Source organism: Anas acuta, chromosome 7 (genome assembly GCF_963932015.1).
Source record: "Anas acuta chromosome 7, bAnaAcu1.1, whole genome shotgun sequence".
Lineage (NCBI taxonomy): Eukaryota > Metazoa > Chordata > Aves > Anseriformes > Anatidae > Anas > Anas acuta.
Window position 1 is genome coordinate 11,253,803 of NC_088985.1, and position 23,228 is coordinate 11,277,030.

General features: G+C 36.1%; 1 protein-coding gene across 7 annotated transcripts in view; it reads right to left on the reverse strand.

Moving 5' to 3' along the window:
- NRG3 (neuregulin 3) overlaps positions 1 to 23,228 on the reverse strand; it is a 396,301-nt gene that overhangs the window by 46,710 nt on the left and 326,363 nt on the right. For 5 of the 7 annotated variants that reach the window (XM_068688035.1, XM_068688038.1, XM_068688042.1 and 2 more), the window contains exon 4: positions 22,812 to 22,838. The exons of 1 other annotated variant lie outside the window; for it this stretch is intronic. In XM_068688035.1, coding sequence (XP_068544136.1) covers positions 22,812 to 22,838 — 27 coding nt within the window. The remainder of the gene's footprint in view (positions 1 to 22,811; positions 22,839 to 23,228) is intronic. One more of the 7 variants, XM_068688036.1, reaches the window with a different exon arrangement.

The window sequence follows — 23,228 nt, forward strand, 5'->3', positions numbered from 1 at the left end:
TATTTAGAGATGCTGGCCCTTTCATACCCTAATTGTTTTAACTTGCCAGAATGGAGTGTAGTAACTTTTAAGATGTGCATCTCCTTCCTATTATTCTTAGTGCAAATACTCCTTCAAAACTGGATATGAATTTTTGTGACCTTTTGAACATTTAAAAAAAGAGCAGGTTGATCAACTAAAATCGTCTCTACAAATGGTCTCCATGAAAGAAGTAAATTAGCTAAGTTTTATGGATCCCATTTAGGTTTCTCTGTGAACATCCCCTGCCTGGGAGCCTACACAAACAATTTTTTAGAATTGCAAGTACTTGAGGTAATTTTTTTTCATCTTCATTTCAGTTCCTATGAATAAACACATGGTAAACATGCAAGTTTGTAAAAAATTAAGACCAGATATGCTGCAGGATCCATTTTAGAAAACTCAGAAGCGAGGAGTGGACCACAGAAAGTGGTCCAACATTCTGCAGGACTGCAGGACATAGAGCCATGCTGTTCTGGGAGACTGAAAAGGAAGCGGTGCCATACAACCCCCCGTGGCTATCAAAAACAAGAGAAAGAATTCTTCCTTCTACTTATCTGCTCTTTCCCATCTACTGTCTTCTTTGCAACAGAAAAAAAAATAAATCTGTCTCAATCTCTCCTTAGGTAATATGTTTCAGCATCTGCCAAGTGCAAAACTTGGTTTATTTCACATGCAGACAAATACTTTCATAGCATGTGAGGAATTCATCTGCTAAAGCATCCCAGGGATAAACACCACAAACTCCCTTTGGCCCCAGGGCACATGTATGTGATGACTCTCATCATATTGCCGCTATTCCATCCTGGATAGTTAGGAGGAACTTAAACAGTGAGCACAGAAAATGCAGTTAATAGCTTAGGGAGTGCTGCTTTATTCCTGGGGATTTCAGTTGAGTCACACTTATTAGACATGATTCTGGACTGCTGCTTCTTCATTTTCCATCATGTCGCTGTGCCCTCTAACTATACAGATTAACAGTATTGGATCAATGCACATTTAGGAAAGAAAGGAGTATAAATGAATGTAACAGCTCCTCAGTTTCCTGGCTTTTTTTTTTTTTTTTTTTTTTTTTTTTACCATTTATTTATTTATTCCTTTTTGAGAAAGCAGTATCATGGCTGTGCAAAAATTGAAATAAAAAATCAGTGAATGAATCCAGAAATGACACTGCCTTATTTATGCACATACACTGCCTACTGAGGTACCAGCCAGAATTTATATGATGAACTGAGCAAACTAAAATTCCCAAGATAAACTTTCATAACACTATTTGGGAAATGAAACATTTGTTTGACTTGTTTGTCCTAACAGCATTAGCATACACATCTACTTAGCTACAGAAAATGGAACAAGTCATATTGGGTTGTTGTATTCAGTACATAGGTCTCTGCATTCCTTCCTTCACTTTCAAATGAAGACTAACTAAAAAGACATTTACAAAACCAAAGCATTTCCATTGGCAGCTAAATCTTCAATGTTTACCATACATGTATTGCAACACATATGCTATGTGAAGGGCTAGATACATGTACATTCTACAGACTGTTTGCTTAGCCATTCTTTATGTTACCAGCAATACGGACATATGTAGTAGTCTGTCACTACTAGGGTTAACTCAAACTGAATGGCACGAGTCGGCACCTCTGACACTGGGAAAGGAAGCAAGCTAAATAATACAATTAATAATTAATAAAATTATAATTTAGATTTCCATTTAAGAATTAATGCTTTACACCTTAACTGCAAGGCAGAAGCTGAGTTAGATGTGAGCTGCAACTGTGCCTTTCTGTGCTTACAGGCAGCCACAACAAAAGGGGTGATGCAGCAGTCAGATGAGCATCACCTCTAAGCAAAGGGATCAGTAATGGCAATTTATACTGCCACACATTGGAGATCCTTCCAAAAGAAAAAAAAAAAGACACCTGACTGTTAATATCTATATTCATAACCTGTTAATATCTGAGAAAGATACAGATTACTAGTGGAGATATAACTTCTTTCCAGTCCTGGGATCCAAGGAGCAATAGTCCTGTAAGCAACAATAACTAGTAACTGACAGTTAAATAATCAGAAAAAAGAACTCGACTGGAATGGTACATCTGGATTTTGCCTGTCTTTCAAGGATTTTGATGCTCTTCACATGCACTAAATAGTCTTTAAACAATTGTAGAGAGGTAAGACAGTGTTACTACAGTATTTAGTTTACAATGTGAATCAACAATACAGCAGAGAAACCATATACAAGAATTGCATACAGTTGGCATCTTAGAGCTGAAATCCAGAATTCTGGATCCTGGCTGACTGGTTGAACAGATTCCTGTGTAAAAATAACAAACCTGAGAGGAAAATATTGTGCCCCTGCAATTACCAGATCAGTCCTGATCCTTTATTTTTTAGAGGCTGAGAAAAATATAAATCCATATGTTTGCAGTGTCAAAAACACAGAGCCTGAACAGCACCTAACGATTTGTACAATAAACACTCTGGGGCACTGAACAGACTTACATTGTACTTAGTGACCTGGACTCTCACTCTGGCTCCTACACACCACATCGTACAAGTAATTACACAAATATAAAACACGTGAAGAAAAGCACTAATAAACTAGTCTCTCCACCTTTATCTCAGTAGATATTTGCTGGGATGTACTTTGCATAGATGTGGCTTTGAGTTCAGAGAAAACTGAATAGAAGATAAAGGGTCCTGATAATCTTCAAAGCTCTGCTGTATCACTGAAAAATGAAAGTTTCCTACATAGGTCCCCAATGGATTACCAGCTTCACTCTGTGCAACCCCTCCCCATGGCTTTTCATTATATTTCATAGTCACTTAAGCCTTTTCCTAATAAAAAGACAATGCCAAGGGTGAGATTATGAAATACTCCAAAGTTAAGTTGATAACAGTTTAATTAAATGTTGCTCACTAACAACTGGCATGTCTCAGACAATAAAAGGGAAAAATGAATGCTGTAATTGCTTCTTTTGCCACCTTTTCACAGTCTTCTGTGTTGCTCTTCCTATGACATTGCCTTTCAGAGCATGCTGTAGAAGATTTGGTCATGTGATGCAGTTGCTCAATTTAGTTTTACACTGAGCACGAAGGATTCACTTGAACTCTGGGTGGCTGCAGTAAGCCTGCATTTGGTATGGAGCAGGATCTGCATGATTAGATTTTGTCTGCTTCTTTTCAATTAAAATAAGAGGGCCAGGTTGTCAAAGGGAGTAAATGAGCAAAGCTCTGTTGAAATGAGTATTTACCAACCGAGCTCCCAATGTCAATAGCAAAATCTTCCTGTTAAAGGCAAGCTGTAAATTCCATGGCATATCTCTCTACAGACAAGTTGCACAGCACTTCCTATAAGCAAGACTTGTTCCCTTAATGAAGACTCTTAATAAAGGCATCATCTGCTTTTGTTTCTTTAGTTGTTACTTTGTTTGTTCATGCTGCAAGCACTGCACAGTTTGTGCTCAATGCTCCATGTGGCACACTTGTGCCCTACCAGTCATGCATGACAAGTAAGCAGCTAACTGATTTCCCTGTTATCCCCTGCCCATTATAACAACTTCTACAGTTCTATGACTCTTATAAGCTATATTCTTTCCATATGTAAAACAACTCTAATTCAATGTCAGCTTGGAAATTTCATTTTGATAAGTAGCTGGCATCAGTGCCTGATCACCTGCTATTGTTGAAACTAGCAAGTTAGTGACATGTCAAAAAATGTGCACAGCAAAATATTTTCTATAGAAGATAGAAAGAGGAGTGACTAAGCTCACATTTCCCCTTAAAACTGGCCTGCTCTTACAGCATTGAATTACATTACACAATAATTTAGTGTATGTTAACAATGTATATAGCCTTCTGATAGGTGTTCAGCATAATTACCAATTAGCAAAGCCAATTAAATAATGATCTAAATAATGCTATATTTAGATTGTGGTTTGCCACAATCACTGGGGGTATAAATAAGTTTTACCCTTACAAACTGGGAATCTATATGAAAGAACACATAGAAATTAAATAAAGAAAAATTATGAAAAGTTTTTTTTATTTATTTACAGAAATGCCTATAAAATAGGCAAAAATACTATCATATGAAAAGCAAAATTAATTAAATCCTAACACAAAATCTAGCAATAGCACATCTACTATGTCATGTACAACACCACGAGCTGCCATGAAACACATGCTCCTGTGTCAACAACTGAACAGCCAGAAGCAATGTCTATGTTTGGAAAAACAGAAGCTTGCAGAACTGAAGTAGTTTGGTTTATAATAGGTCACCTTTCAAGCTAAAACAACCTTCATTTGTCTCTCATTTATTCACTTAAAGACACATTTTATTGATGTTTTTCTGGAGACTGACACCAATTTTCTGACTCAGAGACAGACTGGCTGTAGCACTTATTGAATTTTTTCTCAGCAAAACTCCTGGCTTCACTTTTGCTATGAGAGCCTTCATTCTTAGAATTTGCTTTTAGGGTAACAAGAGTTACACTAAATAAAAACCTCTTTCTCTACAACACCACAATCACGGTGTTTAAGAGGACCACCACTGCCTCTTTCAGCCCACCCACATTGCCTCTTCACCAACCCCAACATGGTTTCTCCTTGTTTCATTGAAGCGGCACTGGACTTTCCCTTTGTTCTTGACTTTATCTTTCCTGCCCACATTCGCTTCTGCCTTAACCCATTTCATTAACAAACACTGGTCAAGAAGAGGGATTACAGCATTTTGCGACCTCTGATCCATTGTGCTCCGTGCTGAGCAAACAACGCTGAAAAGTAATCCAGCAGATGAGGGTGTTTTTCACATGCTACTTGTCTCCTGCCTAAAAAGCAGGAATTTACCAGTAGGCATAGAAAAGCACAGCAGCAAAGCGGAGAGCATCGGACATAACATATACAGTATTTTGGGTGACAGAACATAATTTCTTTACTTTATTCATAGTGAACGCTCTTGAAAACACCAAGCTTAACACTAGCAGTGTAAACTGAATGGGATTTGCTTCTATTATAAAGGTCCCCCTGCAGGTTTGGACACAGCTCTAATTGTTTCTTTATCCTTACCTAAGACAAACTGGGCAGATGCTGGGGAATATAGGATCATAAAGGAGTGTTCAGTGCATATTCTGCATCAAGTAGTTATGGAGTTCGTTATGCTGAGCCAAAAAGTACCTGTCAGCACTTTCCCAGAAAGGCCAGCAATACTGCCCTCACCTCTGGAGTGCAGAACCTCATGAAAAGGGCACGGGTACCTCCCTGGGGGAGCATGGCAAGCGGCCAAGCTCTCAGCTATCCTGCAAAGCACTTTCCCCTTCTCAGGGAGCATAGTGGGGCACAAACACAGCCTCCACAGAGGCTTGTACACCACAGGGAATGTGAGGGGGGAGCTGCATCAGCAGGTGGAAGGCAGAAAGCTGCTGAGCACATGAATGCTTTGCTTCTGGGGCAGTGTCAGCCTTCCTCTAGTGATGGACTATGTATCCTGGTCCACCTCAGAAGCTGAGGTCTTCTGATTCAGCAACATTAACATAACAAATGGCATAACCTCTTACCCACATAGCACTTTAGATTATTTTTAGAACAACAACGTTATTCATCAGTAATGATTAAATAGGGAATTATGAGTAAGAAACCATTTTTCTTTGTAATATTTCCTGGTAATAGAATAACAGAAATGGTTCTTTTCTGCTTCCTGTTCAGAGAACAGAAACAGAATTGAAGCATCCACAACATGATTGTCCATATTAATAGTAAAAACATACTTTAATAAGTTGCTTTAATTTGTCTGGGCAAAGCAGGATGCATCATTAGATGATGCATGACTGGACCAGTAGATTAGGTTAAAATGACAGTTTAGTGTCATACAGTGTATAGCATAAATGAAAAAATGTGACTAATTAAATGTGTGTGTAAAGACTTCAGCAACAATAGAAGACAGAATAGGAAAAAAGAAAAGTAGAAAGGATTCTAGCAAATAAAATATAGAAATCAATATACCAAATAGGTACTCCAGTTATTTCTATGTATAGAAAATGTTAAGAGCTCTGTAATATGCCATTATTAACTTTATTTTTCATAAGTTGCATTTTAGCTCATGAAACTTTTGATTTTAAAACGTTTTCCCATGGGATTCTATTATGAATTACTCTTTTCTTTTTCTTTTTTAAAATATATTCAATGTAGTTATATACTATAGATAGATAAATTTGATATAGATCAAGATAAATATATTTGCAGATTATATGTTTCAGTCTCTCACCAGTGTAAAAGGAAGCTATCTTGACAGGTGCAATGATAAAAGATACGAACACCAAGTTATTTATGCAAACTGTAATTACTTTACTTGTTGAAAATTATTCTTATTAAATGTGTAAGTTATAATCTATTATGGTACCTGGGATACAAAAAAAAAATTATTATTTTTTTTTTTTTAAATTGCTTATAGTAATTTGAGACAATTCAGTCACTTGTAACTCAGAATACATTATCTGAAATGACTTCTGTTCACTATACAAATAGCTTCAAATCAGTTTGTAATCATCTTATACTGCACGAGAGAAATCTCACAATGTTTATATCTAGTAACAGTAAAATCAAATTCTTCAACAAGAAATTGACCTCTTCCTGTTCAAGAAAGTAAACCTTGCTGTGGTCAGAATTCTTCACCCAGTTATTGCCTTGCAAAAAAAAATAACTCTTACAAGGAATTTCCGCCTACTTGTAACTGTTCCTTTGTCTGTGCTACTGCACCAGCTCATCTCTTCATTATGCCAAATGAAGACTGCTCGCTGGCAGCCCTCTACTGTACAGAGGATTAAGCTGTCCTTTGACTCATCCCCTCTGTGCTGTTCCCCTCTAAATTGGACAGGTCAGATATGATGGAAGACACTAGAACACTTTACTATCAGATATTCCAAAAAAACTGCAAGACAAACTCTTTTTTTTTTTTTTTTTTTTTTTAAATCTAACTCACAATTACTGAAATTACTAACAGACAATTATTGAAAGCATAAAAGATTAATTTCCCAAATTGAAAAAAAATTTATGATAAAATTTTTGGTGGCAAACCACACAGTTGCATTCTTAGTGAATACTGCATACTCAGTGAATAAAAGTAAAATCTTAATATGCTGTCACTTGCTGAAGAAAATGAAAAACGATGCCAATGAAAATGACCAAATCCTTTTACATTCAAGTAAAATGACAGAAAAAAAAATCTATGTATATAACAGAAAGGGACAAAAGAGAGGAAAAAAGGATTATTTTCTGTCTTTTAACTGCCCATGAGTGGTAAGCTGAAACTACTTTTTCAAGCTACCAAAATATTTAAGAACATTTATTTAAATCTGTTTCCAATCTGCACAACTATCTACTTAAGTAGGTGGAACAGATCTGACAAGTTTCTTATCCTTTGTTTACAAGAAAAATAATAATAAATAAATAAATCTCAAAATCATCATCTGTTTGACACTAGTTCAAATATTAATTGTTCAAGACTATTCAGACAATGCAATCTACAGAGTAAATCTTTGTTATGTATTTAATTAGGAAAAAGACTCAACAAGCTCAACTGCATCAGTGATCACGGAAGACACTACTTCTAAATTAATATCAGTAAGTACTTAGAATAATGCTGTGTTGCAATTTCTTACATTAGTGTAGCATACAATTTGGGAAATAAAATTGTGGAAGACATTGCTTAGTCCTAAATGCTTTCAAATTTTTAAACGTATCTCAGTAATAGTCAAACACAATTTGAACATTTTTACATTTTCTCACAAGTTGACTGGACATTGTTACACACCACATTGTTTTTTTAATTATTATTATTATTACTTTATAAATAGACATATGGTTTAATCTGGACACTTTAGAAGTAAATTCTTCCACATTTACTTTTCTGAGTAAATATACTATTAATGAAAAAAACTAATTTAACCAGGTCAGTGCTTTGTAGTATTGTACTTCTATCTTCATAAGTTAATACATTATTAATAGATACTAGCGCATTATGAGGTTATGTTTACAGTACCTAAATCCACAATGCTAGTGTGCTGCAGTGTATTAAAACCCAAACTATTGGTTTGTTAGATTGAACAACCACCTACATAAGAATATCAGTGATTTTTGTAAAACAGCATTCATGATATAATTACCTATTACTGTAGAAATATTTCTCAAAGTATAAATGTATCCTCATGCTGTATGCCCTTGATGTTTGTACTACATGTCTAATCTGTCTCCCTTTCTTCTGTCTCTCAATTTCACAACATTAAAAATCTCCATGCCACTCAGAAGACTGTAGATCAGCTCCTTCCTCCCTACCAACTTCTATTTTTAAAGACATCCAAAAAAAGAAGCAAAATAAGCAAGAAGAAAAACAACTCAGTCACTCTGTCAAACAATTATTCTTGTCTCATCTTGTCCATCTGTCATTTCTACTCTCCTAAAGATAAGTTTACCCTGCTTGATTTCTTCAGCCTCAAGTACCTCTGTATCTCCTTGCAAGCTATTTTTTCAGAAGTAAATTACTCCCTCATGAACTACTTCATCTTGCTGTAAGCTACTATTCTTACACACTGATGTATGCCATCTGTAGAAACAGGTTTCCTCTTGTTTCTTTTTAGCCATGTAGATGGTGTGATCTCTATTACACCATGATGTCCAGGTGGCAATTCAGCACATACTAAAGTGGACTGATCACAGTCTGCATGTACTGTTCACTCCCCACTGATTATAGAGCAATTCCAGATGATTAGCTTGTGGCTGGAACTTTAAAGTATCTATAGTTGGATGAGCCAAGTCTTATATGTTTATACTCAACCTGATGACATCACTACTGTGTTTGCTGCAAAGAATATGCATATGTTCAACAAAACCTAGAATCTTGCAATATTCTTATGCTGGAAGTTAGATCAGCAGCCTAAATGATCCAGGCTATATCCTGACTTCTTACCCAACATAAAACACTTTGTGTTACCTCTTGTTTGTTTGTTCCTTAGGTTACTGCAGAGCACACACCCATGACTTCTAGTATTTTATTTATTTTTTTTATTATTTTTGAAAGTGACTACCACTTGTTGGTGCTAGCAAAAATACATAATAAAATAATAATCCCAATTAATAATCCATCAGACTGTCTTTTTAAACACATTTTAAGCAACTCACTTTATTATAAACACTCTAAAAAGAAGTTCGGCCAATATGTAAAATGATGTAGGAGAGGAAAAGTTGTCCCTAAAGGGAGATCATTAGTCTTTTCTTCCTTTTGCTGATAGCGTTGTCATAGAAACAGCAGAAGAGAAAGAATACTCTATTAACTTCACTTGGATTTATTGAGTTGCTTGTTCACTGCCACCATTCACCATAAAAATGGAATAGATGCATCTTAGTCTAAAAGAATGATGTCATAAAATATCATATGAAAAACATTTTAAAATACATATTGGCTTTGTAAATATTCACTAAAGAGGAAAGATGAGAAAGATATGAAAGAAGAACTACTACCTAAAAATATTTTAATTTTTTTAAAGATTATTAAAATTCACTAAAGTTCACAGATTTGGAATATACAACAACACAATGTAAATACATACAAAGTTGGAAAGGAAACAGCATAAGACAAATCAGAAAAGAACTCATCATAAATTTTCAACACTGAAGCATGAGTCAATCACAAATGTTAATTTGCCTTTCATGACTGCGCCTAATTCAGGCTATTGCAAAAGTATATGTCTATCAATAAAAGCACTTTAGGAATAGAGTGTGTGTTAGCTTAAAGCAAGGCTTGTACATTTATAACCTTTTCAAGCCTATTTTGATGGCATGCTCTAAAGTTTATAAATCTTTTACTAAGACTGCAAGATGAGACTGCAATGTTGAAGCCATTTCAAATGAAGAGTCTTCAATCCTGTAGTTTTAGACCCAAAGCACCTTTAACGTACATGGATAAAGTGTTGAACCCTACTATTCCTGGTACTTTTATGCCTGAATTCTGTTGAAGAGTCATATCAGGAATCACAGCAGATTATATATTGTATTTCTCTTAACTGTTTGTCAAGACTGTTAAACTACTTTTGCTTGTTTTTGTGACCATTAGAAAACTCAACAATATTATTTTCTTAACTTCCAGTTAATTCTTTGAATTCTTGCCTAAGTGCAGAATTTAACATGAAATTGGATAATAGCAGAGATTCTCTAGATAACAGTAAGAGCAACTTTTATCATACTACATGAGCAAAGATGCCAAAACTAGAATAACTTCGTAGCTTTTCTGTTATGATTTAGAATAAAATAACATTCTATACAGCTCATTAATTTTAGAATCCCCTCTTGTATACATCTGATAAAATACTATACTCTAGATCTGGATAACAGCAAAATCAGAGTGAGCTTTATTTTAGAATTGTATTATATCACGTAATTTTTCTAGTAGTAAATTTACAGAAATTAATGATGATGAGTTATTTGCCAGGCAAGAAAAGAAAGATTATCAAATCTAAGGCTAAACACATTTTTACAAAGCATAACAGTCAAAACAGCATAGAACTGAGGATCAATATGCAATTACTTAATAATATCTAAAATATAATAAATAGTAAAAGAAATAAATATAAACATACTCCAAACTAAACAAAAGCATAGTTCCAAAATATTTTTACATAAATAATAAATTAAAGTGAGAATTTTTAACTAAATATGAGGAAGCTTTATTTTGCCATTATGAGAGTGAGGCACTGGAACAGGTCACCCAGAGAAGTGCAGTCCCCAGTTTTTAAAGACTCAGATGGATCAAGCCCTCAGCATCCTCTTGGAACCTGAGCTAACCCTGCTGCTTTGAACAGCAGGTTGGACTAAAGACCTTCTGAGGTCCCTTCCAATCTCAATTATTCAGTGTTTCTATGACTTGCTTTCTGCAAATACTAAGTGAAGAAGAAACTCTCAGGCACAACAACTATGCTTTGAACGACAGCAACTTCAGACAACCAGGGAACAGAAAATGAAAGGTACAAGAGGGAGCAAAACAGGTGGTATCGAGCAAAAAAAAAATAAGGATTAGGGAAAAAGAAATATATGCTATAAATTATATAACTCAGAGGAAGCACTTCCAACATTAAATAGGGAGGTTAGTACATAAAGAAAGATAGCAAAGTGGGCAGGAATACTATAAATTATTTTAAGAAGTGCAATGTAGCTCATTGCACTGCAGAACTCACAAATAACAAAAAGACAGTTAGCATCTTGGAGATGAACATGAGATTTGCAAAAAGAACTCTGAAAAAAATCTTAATTACAAAAAAGATTTTAAGTTCTAGCATAAAAGAAAAACAAGAAGTTCTGAATAACAGATGTAGGTGTTAATATGTGGACTTCTGATTATTCAGAAAATTTAACAATACAAACTATTGGTAAGGAAAAAAAAGGATAGCATCAACAGCAAAGTAGTAGCAATATCAAAATAATCAGTAAATAAGAGGTGGCTGCAGACAGAGGTGTGCCAAACAATGAAAAATAAAAGGAAATCACAAAGGAAGTAAATAGGTAAAAAGCAACTCTTAAGAGCAGTGACACAGGAATAATGACAGCAAGGGACAGACTCCTTTGAACAGCAGAAGACCTTGCAAAAATGTCTATCAGTATGGCTATGCTATCAACAGAAGCATCAATATTTTTACAGCACCAAGAGTGAAAGAATGAAGTGTAAGATGAAGATATCAAAGAGACTGAGCAAGCAATAAAGGTGACAAAAGGATAACTGAAATGATTGATAGTACACACCTCGATACTACGAAGAATAAGCAGTAGAAAATGAGAGAAAACAGTAATGTTAAATCATGGGATGTATTTATGAGAAGATAATTCCAAGGCAAATAAACCATATACTGGTATTTTCTTTCTTTTTTTTTTTTTTTTTTATTAGCTTAGTTTATTGAGAGAAGAAACTACGAATTGAAACAGAAGCTTTCTATTTATAAAAAAAAAAAAAAAAAAAAAGAGAAACGGGGCATATTTTGGTGGGTGAAGAGGCATGGAACAGGTTTCTTAAAAAGTGAACTGCTTCCCCACCACATTTTTCACAGTAGCTAAAAAGGAAAGGAGTATGTCCCAATTTATGCAGCATGCTTGAGATGAAAAACTAGCACTGAAAGAATCCAGGGACACAGGCGAGACATGCAGGAAGATATCTGGAGCATACTTCAATCCTAAATTCTCGAGGCAGCTTGTCACAATAAGAATTACAGCTGCAAACTTAAAGGTGATTCTGAATTTTCTTTGCACAAGAACTATTAGATCCACACTGCACACGAATGAGCACACTGAACTGGATGATTACTGAACTGATTCATGGCCTACAGATGCTAAAACCATTCCATAAAGGTATTCAGGCAACGAAACAATAAAAATAGCTGATACATGAATACTACCAAGTTCTAAAAGATATAGCAAAAAATCACAAATCACTCAAAAAAGCAAGCCAACAGCATACATTGCTCACTCCTCTAGCAGAACAACACCTGTTGTAAAAGCTGAATAAAGCAGCATCAATAACACAGATTGCATTTTCATTGTCTTTCAGATGTCTCCTAGCTACACCAATTATCAGTGAATTGAGAGATTTTGACCCAATATTTAGAAATAAGATATTGCCCTTCCAGCACAGTTCCCACAACTCACTAGCATTTGGCAATCCACCAATAAGTTATAAAATATACATATTTACATTGATGTTTTAATGATAAAATCCAGTTCTATTGGGGCAAAATAGTGAGTATGACATTTAGAACATGTAGCTTAAAATATGTAATCCCAGGAAAACACAATAGTTATCTTAGCTTTAAAAAAAGCACAGTTAAAGATGAGTACATCTACTGTTTGTCTCCAGCTCACCTACAAATCTCTCAAAGTAATTTAATATTAAATGGATTGATTTAATTCTACAAGATTTCTATACTCACTTACCTTTTCCCACTAATGGCCAGCCATCTTATTTCAAGACAAGATTCACTACTAACTGGAAGAATGAGATGCTCTGGTACTACCTTACCTTGATAAGAGGCTCCCCCATCGTGTGAGAAAGAATTTAAAAGCACCCCACAGAGCTTTACAAGAAAAAGTGACACAAATCAAAACCTTATTTTGGTGATTTTTTTTTTTATCTTCATCATTCATCAAATGAACAGAGTTAACTTTGGATATTTTCTTGTTTATATCTTAATTGAATTGCCCAAAGTACAGGAGTATAAAAAATGTCATGCAACAACAGTACCTGCAATCACAGTGCTGTTCTCACTGACGCAGGTTATTAATTTAATAAATTCTAGCACTGCAGCACATACGACTACTTAGAGCTAAACTTGGCTTGCATAGGGATATGTAAGTCTTCACAGCATTGAACAACTTGGTGCTTTTCCCATGCCACACCCAACAGAGCTAAACGCAGGAGTGTTGTGAGTGTACCTCACTGGGCACTGAACAGAAGAGACAAGTCTTAGGCAGGCAGCATTGAAGGTCCACAGTGGGCTTCATTCTGCTCCTTTAGAGGCTTAAAAGCTTGTACTTTTTGAGACTAAAATCATTACTTCAATGACAGAAGGAAACAACTTACACTCACAGCCATTATTAGCACCATGTGGGAAATTACTAATAGAAGTATTAATGCTCTTAATTGCAAATAAACTTCTCTCACTTTCATCTTTACAAATGAGTTAGTCTTATTAATTCTGTCTAGCTCTTCTCCATCCACTATTTTGAGCATTTTTATTTCTTTTTTAAGTTTCACTGTCAAATATTGAAGACCCTAAATTGTTTCTGTTAATTCTTCTGAGAACTTCAATACTATCACCTGTCATGCCCCTCCATTACCAGGCTATTATTTTGTATTTCCACTTTGATCTTTCTTTGTATTTGAATGTGAAATGCAAAATTACCAAAGGACCTGAAAGAATAACCATAGAGTAATATTATACTACTAAAGACAATAGAGTTTACTCGATAATATAGGCATGCAGCAGTACATAATTCATTTATCATGAACATAAAAATGATCACATTAATTTGATAATTATTCATAAGTACAACCACAGTGACTAACCACATGGACATGATCCAAATGATACTGAGAATTCTGAATCCATAAATCAAAATACCTCATTGTAATCATTTTTACCATCCAAAGGTCCAAAGTCTGCACTGGTAAACAAAAAACCATGTCTGTCATCTGCATGCAATGTTTTGCAACTCTGTGATTGTTAAGAATCAAGTACACAAGAACAACACACACGCAAATAGTGATACCCTGGGTAACTGGACAAACAGCAATTTTCAGCATAGGCATGTTAGTTTTGAAATGAAAATAAACTGATATTGATGAGGATGGAAAATGGGATCATGAGACAATTTCCAATTATTGTAAAAGTAACTTTATTAAAAACAATCAGCTGGAGTTGGAATAATGACTTTGTGTTTCTTCACATGCCAATATCGTACAGCTCCTGCAAAAGAAAAGAAAAAGGAGTACATGAAAAAATAATTTAGTGCTCTACAGAATGCATTGTCAACTTTTCCACATTGCTTACCCTTCTCCTCTGCTCCCAGCAGCTAGTGGCAGGACACTGTCTCTACTCATTCTAGGCACAGAGGACATAGAAAAATTTAGTTCACTGTCAGAAACATCAAATTTTCTATACAACTGTAATATACATTGTAAGTGCACCACTGCCATGGAACATTTAGTGTGATATTTACCTTCTGCTTTCCAAGTCCTTGCATTGTTTTCTGGATAAGACTTGACATCTACATGACATCTCAAAGCAGAAAAAGGACAAAGTAACACGATTCACCATGGCTGCATAAACATGGCACAGCACTGGCATTTGGAGCCTCTTTCCTGTAGCAAGATAACTTCAGTACACAGTAAACAACCACTGAAAAAACCCCACAACCTAGTAGCCTAACAGCAGACTCCAAGTTCTCATGTCTCTTCATGTACATGTTGCACGTATTACTATGAAGCCTCCTCCCAGGTCCTTGCTCAACTGGAAACACAAAACCTCACTGGCTTTGTATCACAGCTTCTGGCAGGCAGCTGCCTCCACCACCACCTTGGATGTTCAGGTCTCGCCTTTGTGTGCTAGTCACATTTCACACCATACAATACATACTAGTCACTGTCTACACATTTTTTCATCTGGTTAAACTATCACAGCCCAAACAAGGCCAAAAGTAAAATATCAACATTGCAAGTCATCTGATTATGTTAGCATGCCCTTGTGATGCCTGTTTTAACAACTCCTTGAGCTAAATGAAGCATTTACCTAAATACCACGTTCAAGCGCAGCTCATAAGGCTGACTGGGTATAAGGTCACATTTAAATACACAGCTGTCTGTTCAGTTGGTGCCATCCAATTACCTGCACTTCATGATGAAAAGGGTTCCCCTTTGAGACACAGTAGCCATGCAGCAACCTTAGGTACATCCCTGATCCCAAACCAGAATGTATGCGTAATTTGTATACATAACAACATAATACAGCAAAAACCTCTTTATGCAGATGAGATGCTGTGTTCCCAGTTGAAATCCAGCCTTGAAGCACGTCTCTTCTTCCCCAGGTGACAATAGAGTGCAGTTGTTCTTAAACCAACCCTGTGCAAAACAGCTTTGTAGCTGGCACTAGGAATTCCATGGCAACTTACCTGAGAGCTTGTATAAAACATCCATTTTGTAGGGCTTCCCAATTCTGTTTTCTAGTCCACAGATAACACCGACCTTACTAATTTCTCTCTGATCAGCACATAATGATACACTATACACACTCGCATAAGAAGTGACAGAATAATGGCTATACGTAGCATTGCTGATGACATACGCCCAGTTATACCCTGCTTCACACAACTAACACCTCCTCCAGCCCAGCCCAGACAAACAGAGAAACCCTGACTGATTCTAGTTTCCTAAACTCATCAATATACTGTATTATCAATAAATATATACATACAATTGCGTTTCCATATGTTTCACCACAAGTAATTAATAGATACAGTTAGGTGAAAGCAGAAGAAAATACATACCTTGATGTTATTTTATCCATATAGTTCACAAAATGACTATTTTGATAGGGAATATGGTCACGAAGTGTTACAGGCTACTACAGCACATGTAAATTAACCGTATGGTGAATCTGTTAATCATGCCTTCTAAAAATAATGCAAATTAATCCAATCCAACCCACTGCCAATACATAAAATGTAGACAAATCGGAAAAATGACACACAGAGAAAAGTACAGAAGGTAGTGGTGAACCAAGGTGATAGCAGAGCTTTCTCCAGCCCCTGAGGAACCTCTGATTTATCCATTACTCTCGTAGCATGAAGACATCAGCTGTTTCTATAAAACTCTCTTCTGGTACTTATGTCTCTTTTCTCTAGAGCTGAATAAATGACTGCTCTTATCCGCTAAAAGAATCCCGTGCAAAGATCTCCAGATCCAAAGTAATTTAGTGCCTCAGAATACTAATGTTATTTTGCAACATACTTAAAAGTGATAGGTATTTCACAAAGCAAAAGAAAGACAAAGGTCCCAGGAATGAAGCCCTTACTAAATTTGAAAAAAAAAAAAAAGTAATGAAAAATTTGGTCAGGATTAATAACAAAGGGATTAATGGAGCAATGACAACAACTGACATTACCTAAACATCTTCTCTTAGTTCTTTCAGAATTTATTAAAGGTGTATGGAGATATGATGAAATATTTTAAATACTTATGATTAAGAACAATATTAATTAACTAAATAGACATGTGTTGATTATGACCAGAATACCTAACAATAGATTTTATGTAAACAGAAGCATAAAAAAGCCAGTGCCACATATTACCATGAAAAAAGATCTACCTGCTAAATACTTAAAAAAGGAAAAAAAAAAAAAAAAAAGAAAAAAAGGAATATAGGGAAAGATGAACTTTATTTTTTAAAACATGTCCGTTAGAGCAAATACATTCTTTGCTCATGCAAACGAGCATTCATCCTCTTTTCCACTGAAGATGGAAGTATAAGAGGATTTTATAACAGATAAGAGTTGCTAAATGACAACTATGGCTAGAACCATCCGCTGGTATTTATTTTCATTATCTGTTTGCTGCTACAAGACATTGGGTTTCAGAGGATGGTTCACCAGCTGCACATTTTGTGAACTGTGAAGGAACCAATGAACTTTATGTTTCTTCTCAAACAAAATAAATATTATTTTTTGCAGTCTTGCTCATACTGACTATCAGCAAACCCAACTTTTGTTGTTGGGAAAGATCAAAATGCATCTGTCAGTGTACATGACACAAGCTTACAGAGTTGATTTATTAGGTGTTCCCAGAGTCTTAGGCTTACAACCATCTTATCACAATGAGGAGACCGTGAGAATTAGCACAGTGAAAACAAAGCAGGCACCTTCTTCTCCAATATTAACAACTGCTCAGAATACAAAAAGCAAACATTTTTCACACCATCATCACAACAAGGTTATATATTAAGAATAATTTTCATAGCATTCAATTCCTGAGTTCTTTGTAGCTCTGCTCAAATAAATGTTATTTAATGATTCTCCACCTGTAAGGGTTCCACATCATTGTTACTCCTTTGACTTCGGTTAAGTTTCTTCTGATTTTTCCAAAAAAGAAAATCAGTTTTAAGGAAGAATATTTATTTCCCGAGTAAGGCCTAAATACCAGAGAGTTAAACTTGGCAACTAATTTTAACAACTGCTATATTAATTTTGCAATCCAAGCATAGAAGATTCAGGTTAACACTTCATAATTATTTATACCACTGACATTAGTTTAACTGTTAGGCAGCCTAAGGAAGAGTACTATTTGATATGACAATGTATTTCCATTAAAACAGCAGTGGCCTGCCTGTTGCACTTGCCTGTGACATGTTATTTTCATTTGTATCCATCAGACATTACTGTTACTAAACAAAAGATAAAGATTCTGGATCATCAGATTAGGTGTTGTGGATGAACTGCTATAACAGTCGTGCTTGCTCATGTATCACTCACCTTCACACTTCATCCTTTAGAATGCCCTAACTCTGCTCATTCTTGCTGTAAGAAATTAGTAAAACTGATGACTCCTTGTCTTGGGTACCGACTGACTCTTTACCCGGAACACTTGTTTGTAAAATCACCCTCAGGCTTCTGCATCTCTTTTGCGCATTAGTTAAAGCAGATTTTACTCTGCAGCTGAGACACGCACACATGAGGTCAGTCTCCACAACCCAGCTACCAACCGGGTTGCAACTACCATCTCACCAAATAACCAGATCAGCCGTATTGGCTATCAGAGATGTTTGGCTTCATCATCAATATTTCCAACTAACCAAACAAACATTCAGTTCTGAAAGTCAAGAAGACTGATTGTGATGTGTACATACTCTACCCCACACTAGAGCTAACAATACATCATTTAGTTCTCTCATTCAATACTTCTTTCAATCTCTCTCATTTATTACAAACTCACTGCCCCAAACAAGCACTAGCAACAGCCAGCCTACTTTCAATTGACACAAAATTGTTAATACACATAGATGTTCAGCCTGTTTATAGGAACATCATGATAATATTTACTTACCTATGTGATAGAAATTTAAATGACATTGCAAGCATCATCATTGGTGAGACATTTTGGGAACCCCACAGAAATGTGCACCAATCCAGACCAGGCACCCTGCATGCTGAGGCAAGGCAGGTCCCCAGTGCACCATGGCATGCTCCTAGGAGGAACCAGGGAGCAGCAGCGAAGAGTAGGTGAACCTTTCAGCCTCTCACAAGGAAGAAAACTGTGTTATGCACTACAAAAAGAGATTTAGTCCCCAGAGAGTTGAGAAATCTAAATGTAAAAGCCTGACAAAAAAGATAGTAAATGAGAAAGTAAGGCACAGAGTGATAAAAATATATTGCCCAAAGCCTTTCAAGTAGATTGCATCAGAGGTGGGAACTGAATCTAGTTCACACAAGTGAGTACTAAACAAGAATTTATTTTTTCTTTCCTTTGAGGTATTAGGCAATGTACAGCATGACCATATCATCAGAAATTTCAAGAAGCCCAGCCACTCTGATTACAATACTTAGATGTACATTTTTGAGAGGACAGTGTCCCCTGAACACATATATGAATTTCATTTTTCCCACAGAAGCTGCATGAGCATACATCAGAAGCATACATCTGTTGTCATATTTGCAACATTTTAAAACTGATATGCCACATTAATAAGTCTGCATTTATCTCTGCTATCCGTACGAAGAAACAGACACTCCAAACCAAGGCCAGCAATGATACTAAAGTACCAGGTATTCATGTTTGTGCATGTACAATAGCATACAGAACATAAACCAAATAATATCCAAAAGGAGGCAGAGGGGAACATGGTCAAGGATAACAAAACAGCAAGTGTGTCAGACAAACTGAATGTATAACTCATGTTCAAAAAATGCTGCATGTGAGAGAGAACTAAGGATCAGTCAAAGGTCCTGGCTGGAGGTGGGTTTGGCAGGTAATGGGACAGCAAGGTACACAGCCTGCCAGTGAGAACCTCTGCAACTGGCAGCTGCTGGAGCTTGTGGGGGAAGGCAGTACCAGCCAGTTCAAAAGGACACGCGAATTCATGGACGGCAGATCCGTATAAGGAGAGTAAAAGAACTGGGCAGGAGTCTATACTCCAGCAAATCTGGATTCTTGAGAGTCTGACAAAAAATGGCTCATTTCCTTTCCTTAGAGACTGAATGCTTAATTGGATGGACCATTCATCTGCTCCACTGGGGCATCTCCAGGGATGGATGTTCTTATCTAAATAAGCTTTTAGTTTTACTGACCGTGGAGAGTCCAGCCTTCCCCAGGAGTCCAGGCTTACGTGGCTTTTGCTCTTAGAACAAGTTTGTGAAAAAGCGGTGAAAATAATTTTGAAAAGCAAGGCAGGGATCCAAATTCTAGGTTTTTATGTAGTGTTCACCATTACTGTTTCACTTCACCTAATTACAAAATGTTTCTAAGAGAGTGCAGCGGTATCTTCCATTCCTTCATTATCAGTCAGGAAAAACAAAGTGAAATTCAGTTCTATTTTGAAAGTGACAATACTCTCCAAATCAATTATTACACTATTTTCCTCAAAGAACAGGGGAACTTCAAAAGCAAAATTCCCAGAAGACAATGATAGAAGTGGAATCCCTAAAGCAACTGAACCCATAAACACAAAGAAAATGCTAGAAAGCATGTCCTGGATTACACGCAATCGAGGCTAAGCTTTGCATCACCCATACATTGCTATTTCTAATAACTTAAAAATATTTGTCGCAGTAATTGTGATTATTTTCTACAGTACAGAAGTAAACTGATGGGAAAGGCTTTGCATTGGTGGCCATAACAGGATGCGTATATCGTCACCTCATGTCTCTGTATACAGAGTGGGGATTTGTATATTTTGCTTTGTGTACAGTAATGATTCCATATTTGCTTACACTTCTTAAGTAGTTCTTAAAGGGGTGTGGGGGGGGGGGGGGGGGGGGGGGAGGCAGCTTTAAGAAGCACAAGCATTTCACTTTCATGTGTAGTTCTGGATTTTGCTTTTTTCTAGCCCACCATAAAACACCTCAGGCCTCATCTTAGGCTCTGTCATAATATTTCCAGGCTGGAGACACAAGATTTCATTAATTTGTATACAATCAGGATCTGTTCCGATATTAAATAAAACAATCAGAAAGCTACTCATATGCGAAGACTACTCTGAGCCAAGACTACAGGGATTGGCTTTATTTCAAGTCTTAAAAGAGACATCGTAAAAACAAACAAACAAAACAATACAATACAAAAACAAAGAAAAGAAAATAAAATGTTCAAAATGAAGCTAAAATGCTTCAGCTTTGCCTCCTACGGTACGCTTTCCTGCTTCCTATGGAAAAGCTTACTCTTTGAATCCTGTATGTGTTCCTTATCCTCTTTCTTTTATGTATATGCTTATCTTTCAGTTCGTATGCCTCAAGATTGCTGCTTACAATTTCAGTTAAGCAGTAAAATTATAATATATGCAGAATCTTCCGTGTAAAAAATTTTGCTTGTCAACGAAGTCTACAGAAACACTTGCATTAATTCCAGCAGTACTTTTAAAGTTTCCTATAAAGTGAAGTGAAACACCAAGCTTCTAGAGCTCACAGAATCACAGCATAACAAAGGCTGAAAGGGATCACTGGAGGGCATATCCTGCCCAACCAGCTGCTCAAAGCAGAGCCCACCTTGCAGCACCATCAGGGTACTCAGAGACCTCTCCAGCCAAGCCTTAAAAATCTCCAGCAATGGAAGCTCCCCAGTGTCTCTGGGGAACCTGTTCCAATGTTTCATAGTAAGTAATGTGAACTTTTTTTTTTTTTTTTTTTTTGATGCTGTTTGGGCCCACCGCCTCCCTCACCTCCACAAAGAGTCCAATTCTGTCTTCTCTGTAAGTAGTCATCAGATAGTTTTAGATGGGAGGGAGATTCCACTTTGTCCTCCTCTATGAAACTAGTGCACTTTGCATCTCTTTGCATGTCTTGAGCTCCCTGGCCATCTTGGTGGGCATCCACTGGACTCAATTCAGACTGTAAATCTTTGTCCTTACCTAGGGAGTCTGAACCTGGAGACAGGTCTCTAGGTATGCCACAAAAGTCCAAAAGCAGTAGGAAAAAAATCCCTCCACCTGCTATCTGTCCTCTTGCTAAATCAGCTGCACCGTTAATATTCATCACCATGTTGGTATAATGACAACTTATACTTGAATTGCCAAAATAAACCCCATATCATCACTTACAGTCATAAGGTTATCATATTTTTACTTTTAAAATCTGAAAAAAAAATGGGCAAAACTCAACACATGCAAAGGATGCACTAAAGGTAATTTTTTATGACATCCATACAAGTTCACAAGCTTTTTATTACAGTGTCTTCAGTCATATGCAATAGTTGCTGTTTTTTTTTTTTTTTTTTTTTTTTTACACAAAAGATGCATCAGTTCACTAACTCTACTAAGGACAGACTTGAGCTTCCTAAAGAAAATAACCCATCCACTCTCTGCAGATCCCCAGCTGAGAGGTGAAGCAATGACCTAATAAGTCTGTCAGTCGTTCGGGCTACGAATACATTACAAGACAGCAATGGATTCAATAGAATATCACCTTTTCTTTTCAAAAAATATAAAAAGGAATTCTTCTGATCTGTTATTCACTCCTGCTTAATTTAACTTCAGGTTAGGAAAAAGCTTATTTGTCATTTTTTCTGAAAAGAATCCCTGCAACTTCTCTGTTAAATGCTAATGAAATGGTTCACATTAAACATAGTTACACATTAACACTGCAGTCAATACCAAATTCTGAAAACAAACAAAAATGCTCTCGATTTTAAAATTTATTTTCCTTTACATGAAGATAGGCTCTAACTTCTTTCTAAAATCTCATATAAAATGTCATGATACACCCATATAATTTCTACAATACATTTCATTAAACAACAATAAAATACAAAACAAAACAAAACACACACAAAACATTACTATGAAGTTTACAGCTCTCTATAAACAAGAGTGGACAAGAGAAAAAATAGATCTTGATATAATTTCATATGTAATCAGTAAATATAACAGGAGCTGTTCTCAAAGCCCAATCCAAAATCCACTGATGAAGTTCATGGGAGTCTTCCCATTAACTTCCACGTGCTTTGGGATGAGGCACCAAGATACATGTTAGACAGTGAAAAAAGAGAAGAGAAAACTTACCCATGAATTCGATCCCTAAATGGTCTGCTGTACATAAGAAAGCATGTAAAAGAAAAAAGAAGAAGAGATGGAAATGTTAGAAATAGACAAAAAAGTAAATACAATCTATATCATCATTTGTATTGTATGATTCAGTATTGAATTCAGTACTTTATGACAGATGCTGCAGAACTCAGTACAGGGTCAGGGATATACTGTATAAGGACTGGTCTGAAAGAAAACCAGAGCTCTGTCCTCACAGGGGCAACTGTAAGCCAGAACTTTAAAGTGTTGTCACTTAAAGTAAGTGTATTTGGGGTAGGACGTGAACACCTGCACTCATTATATTTACATTGACTGAACTGCCTCAAGCCAGTTACCTACAGGAATTCATCCTCTCTTCCTCCTTAAAATCCTCTCTCAATATCATTAATTAAA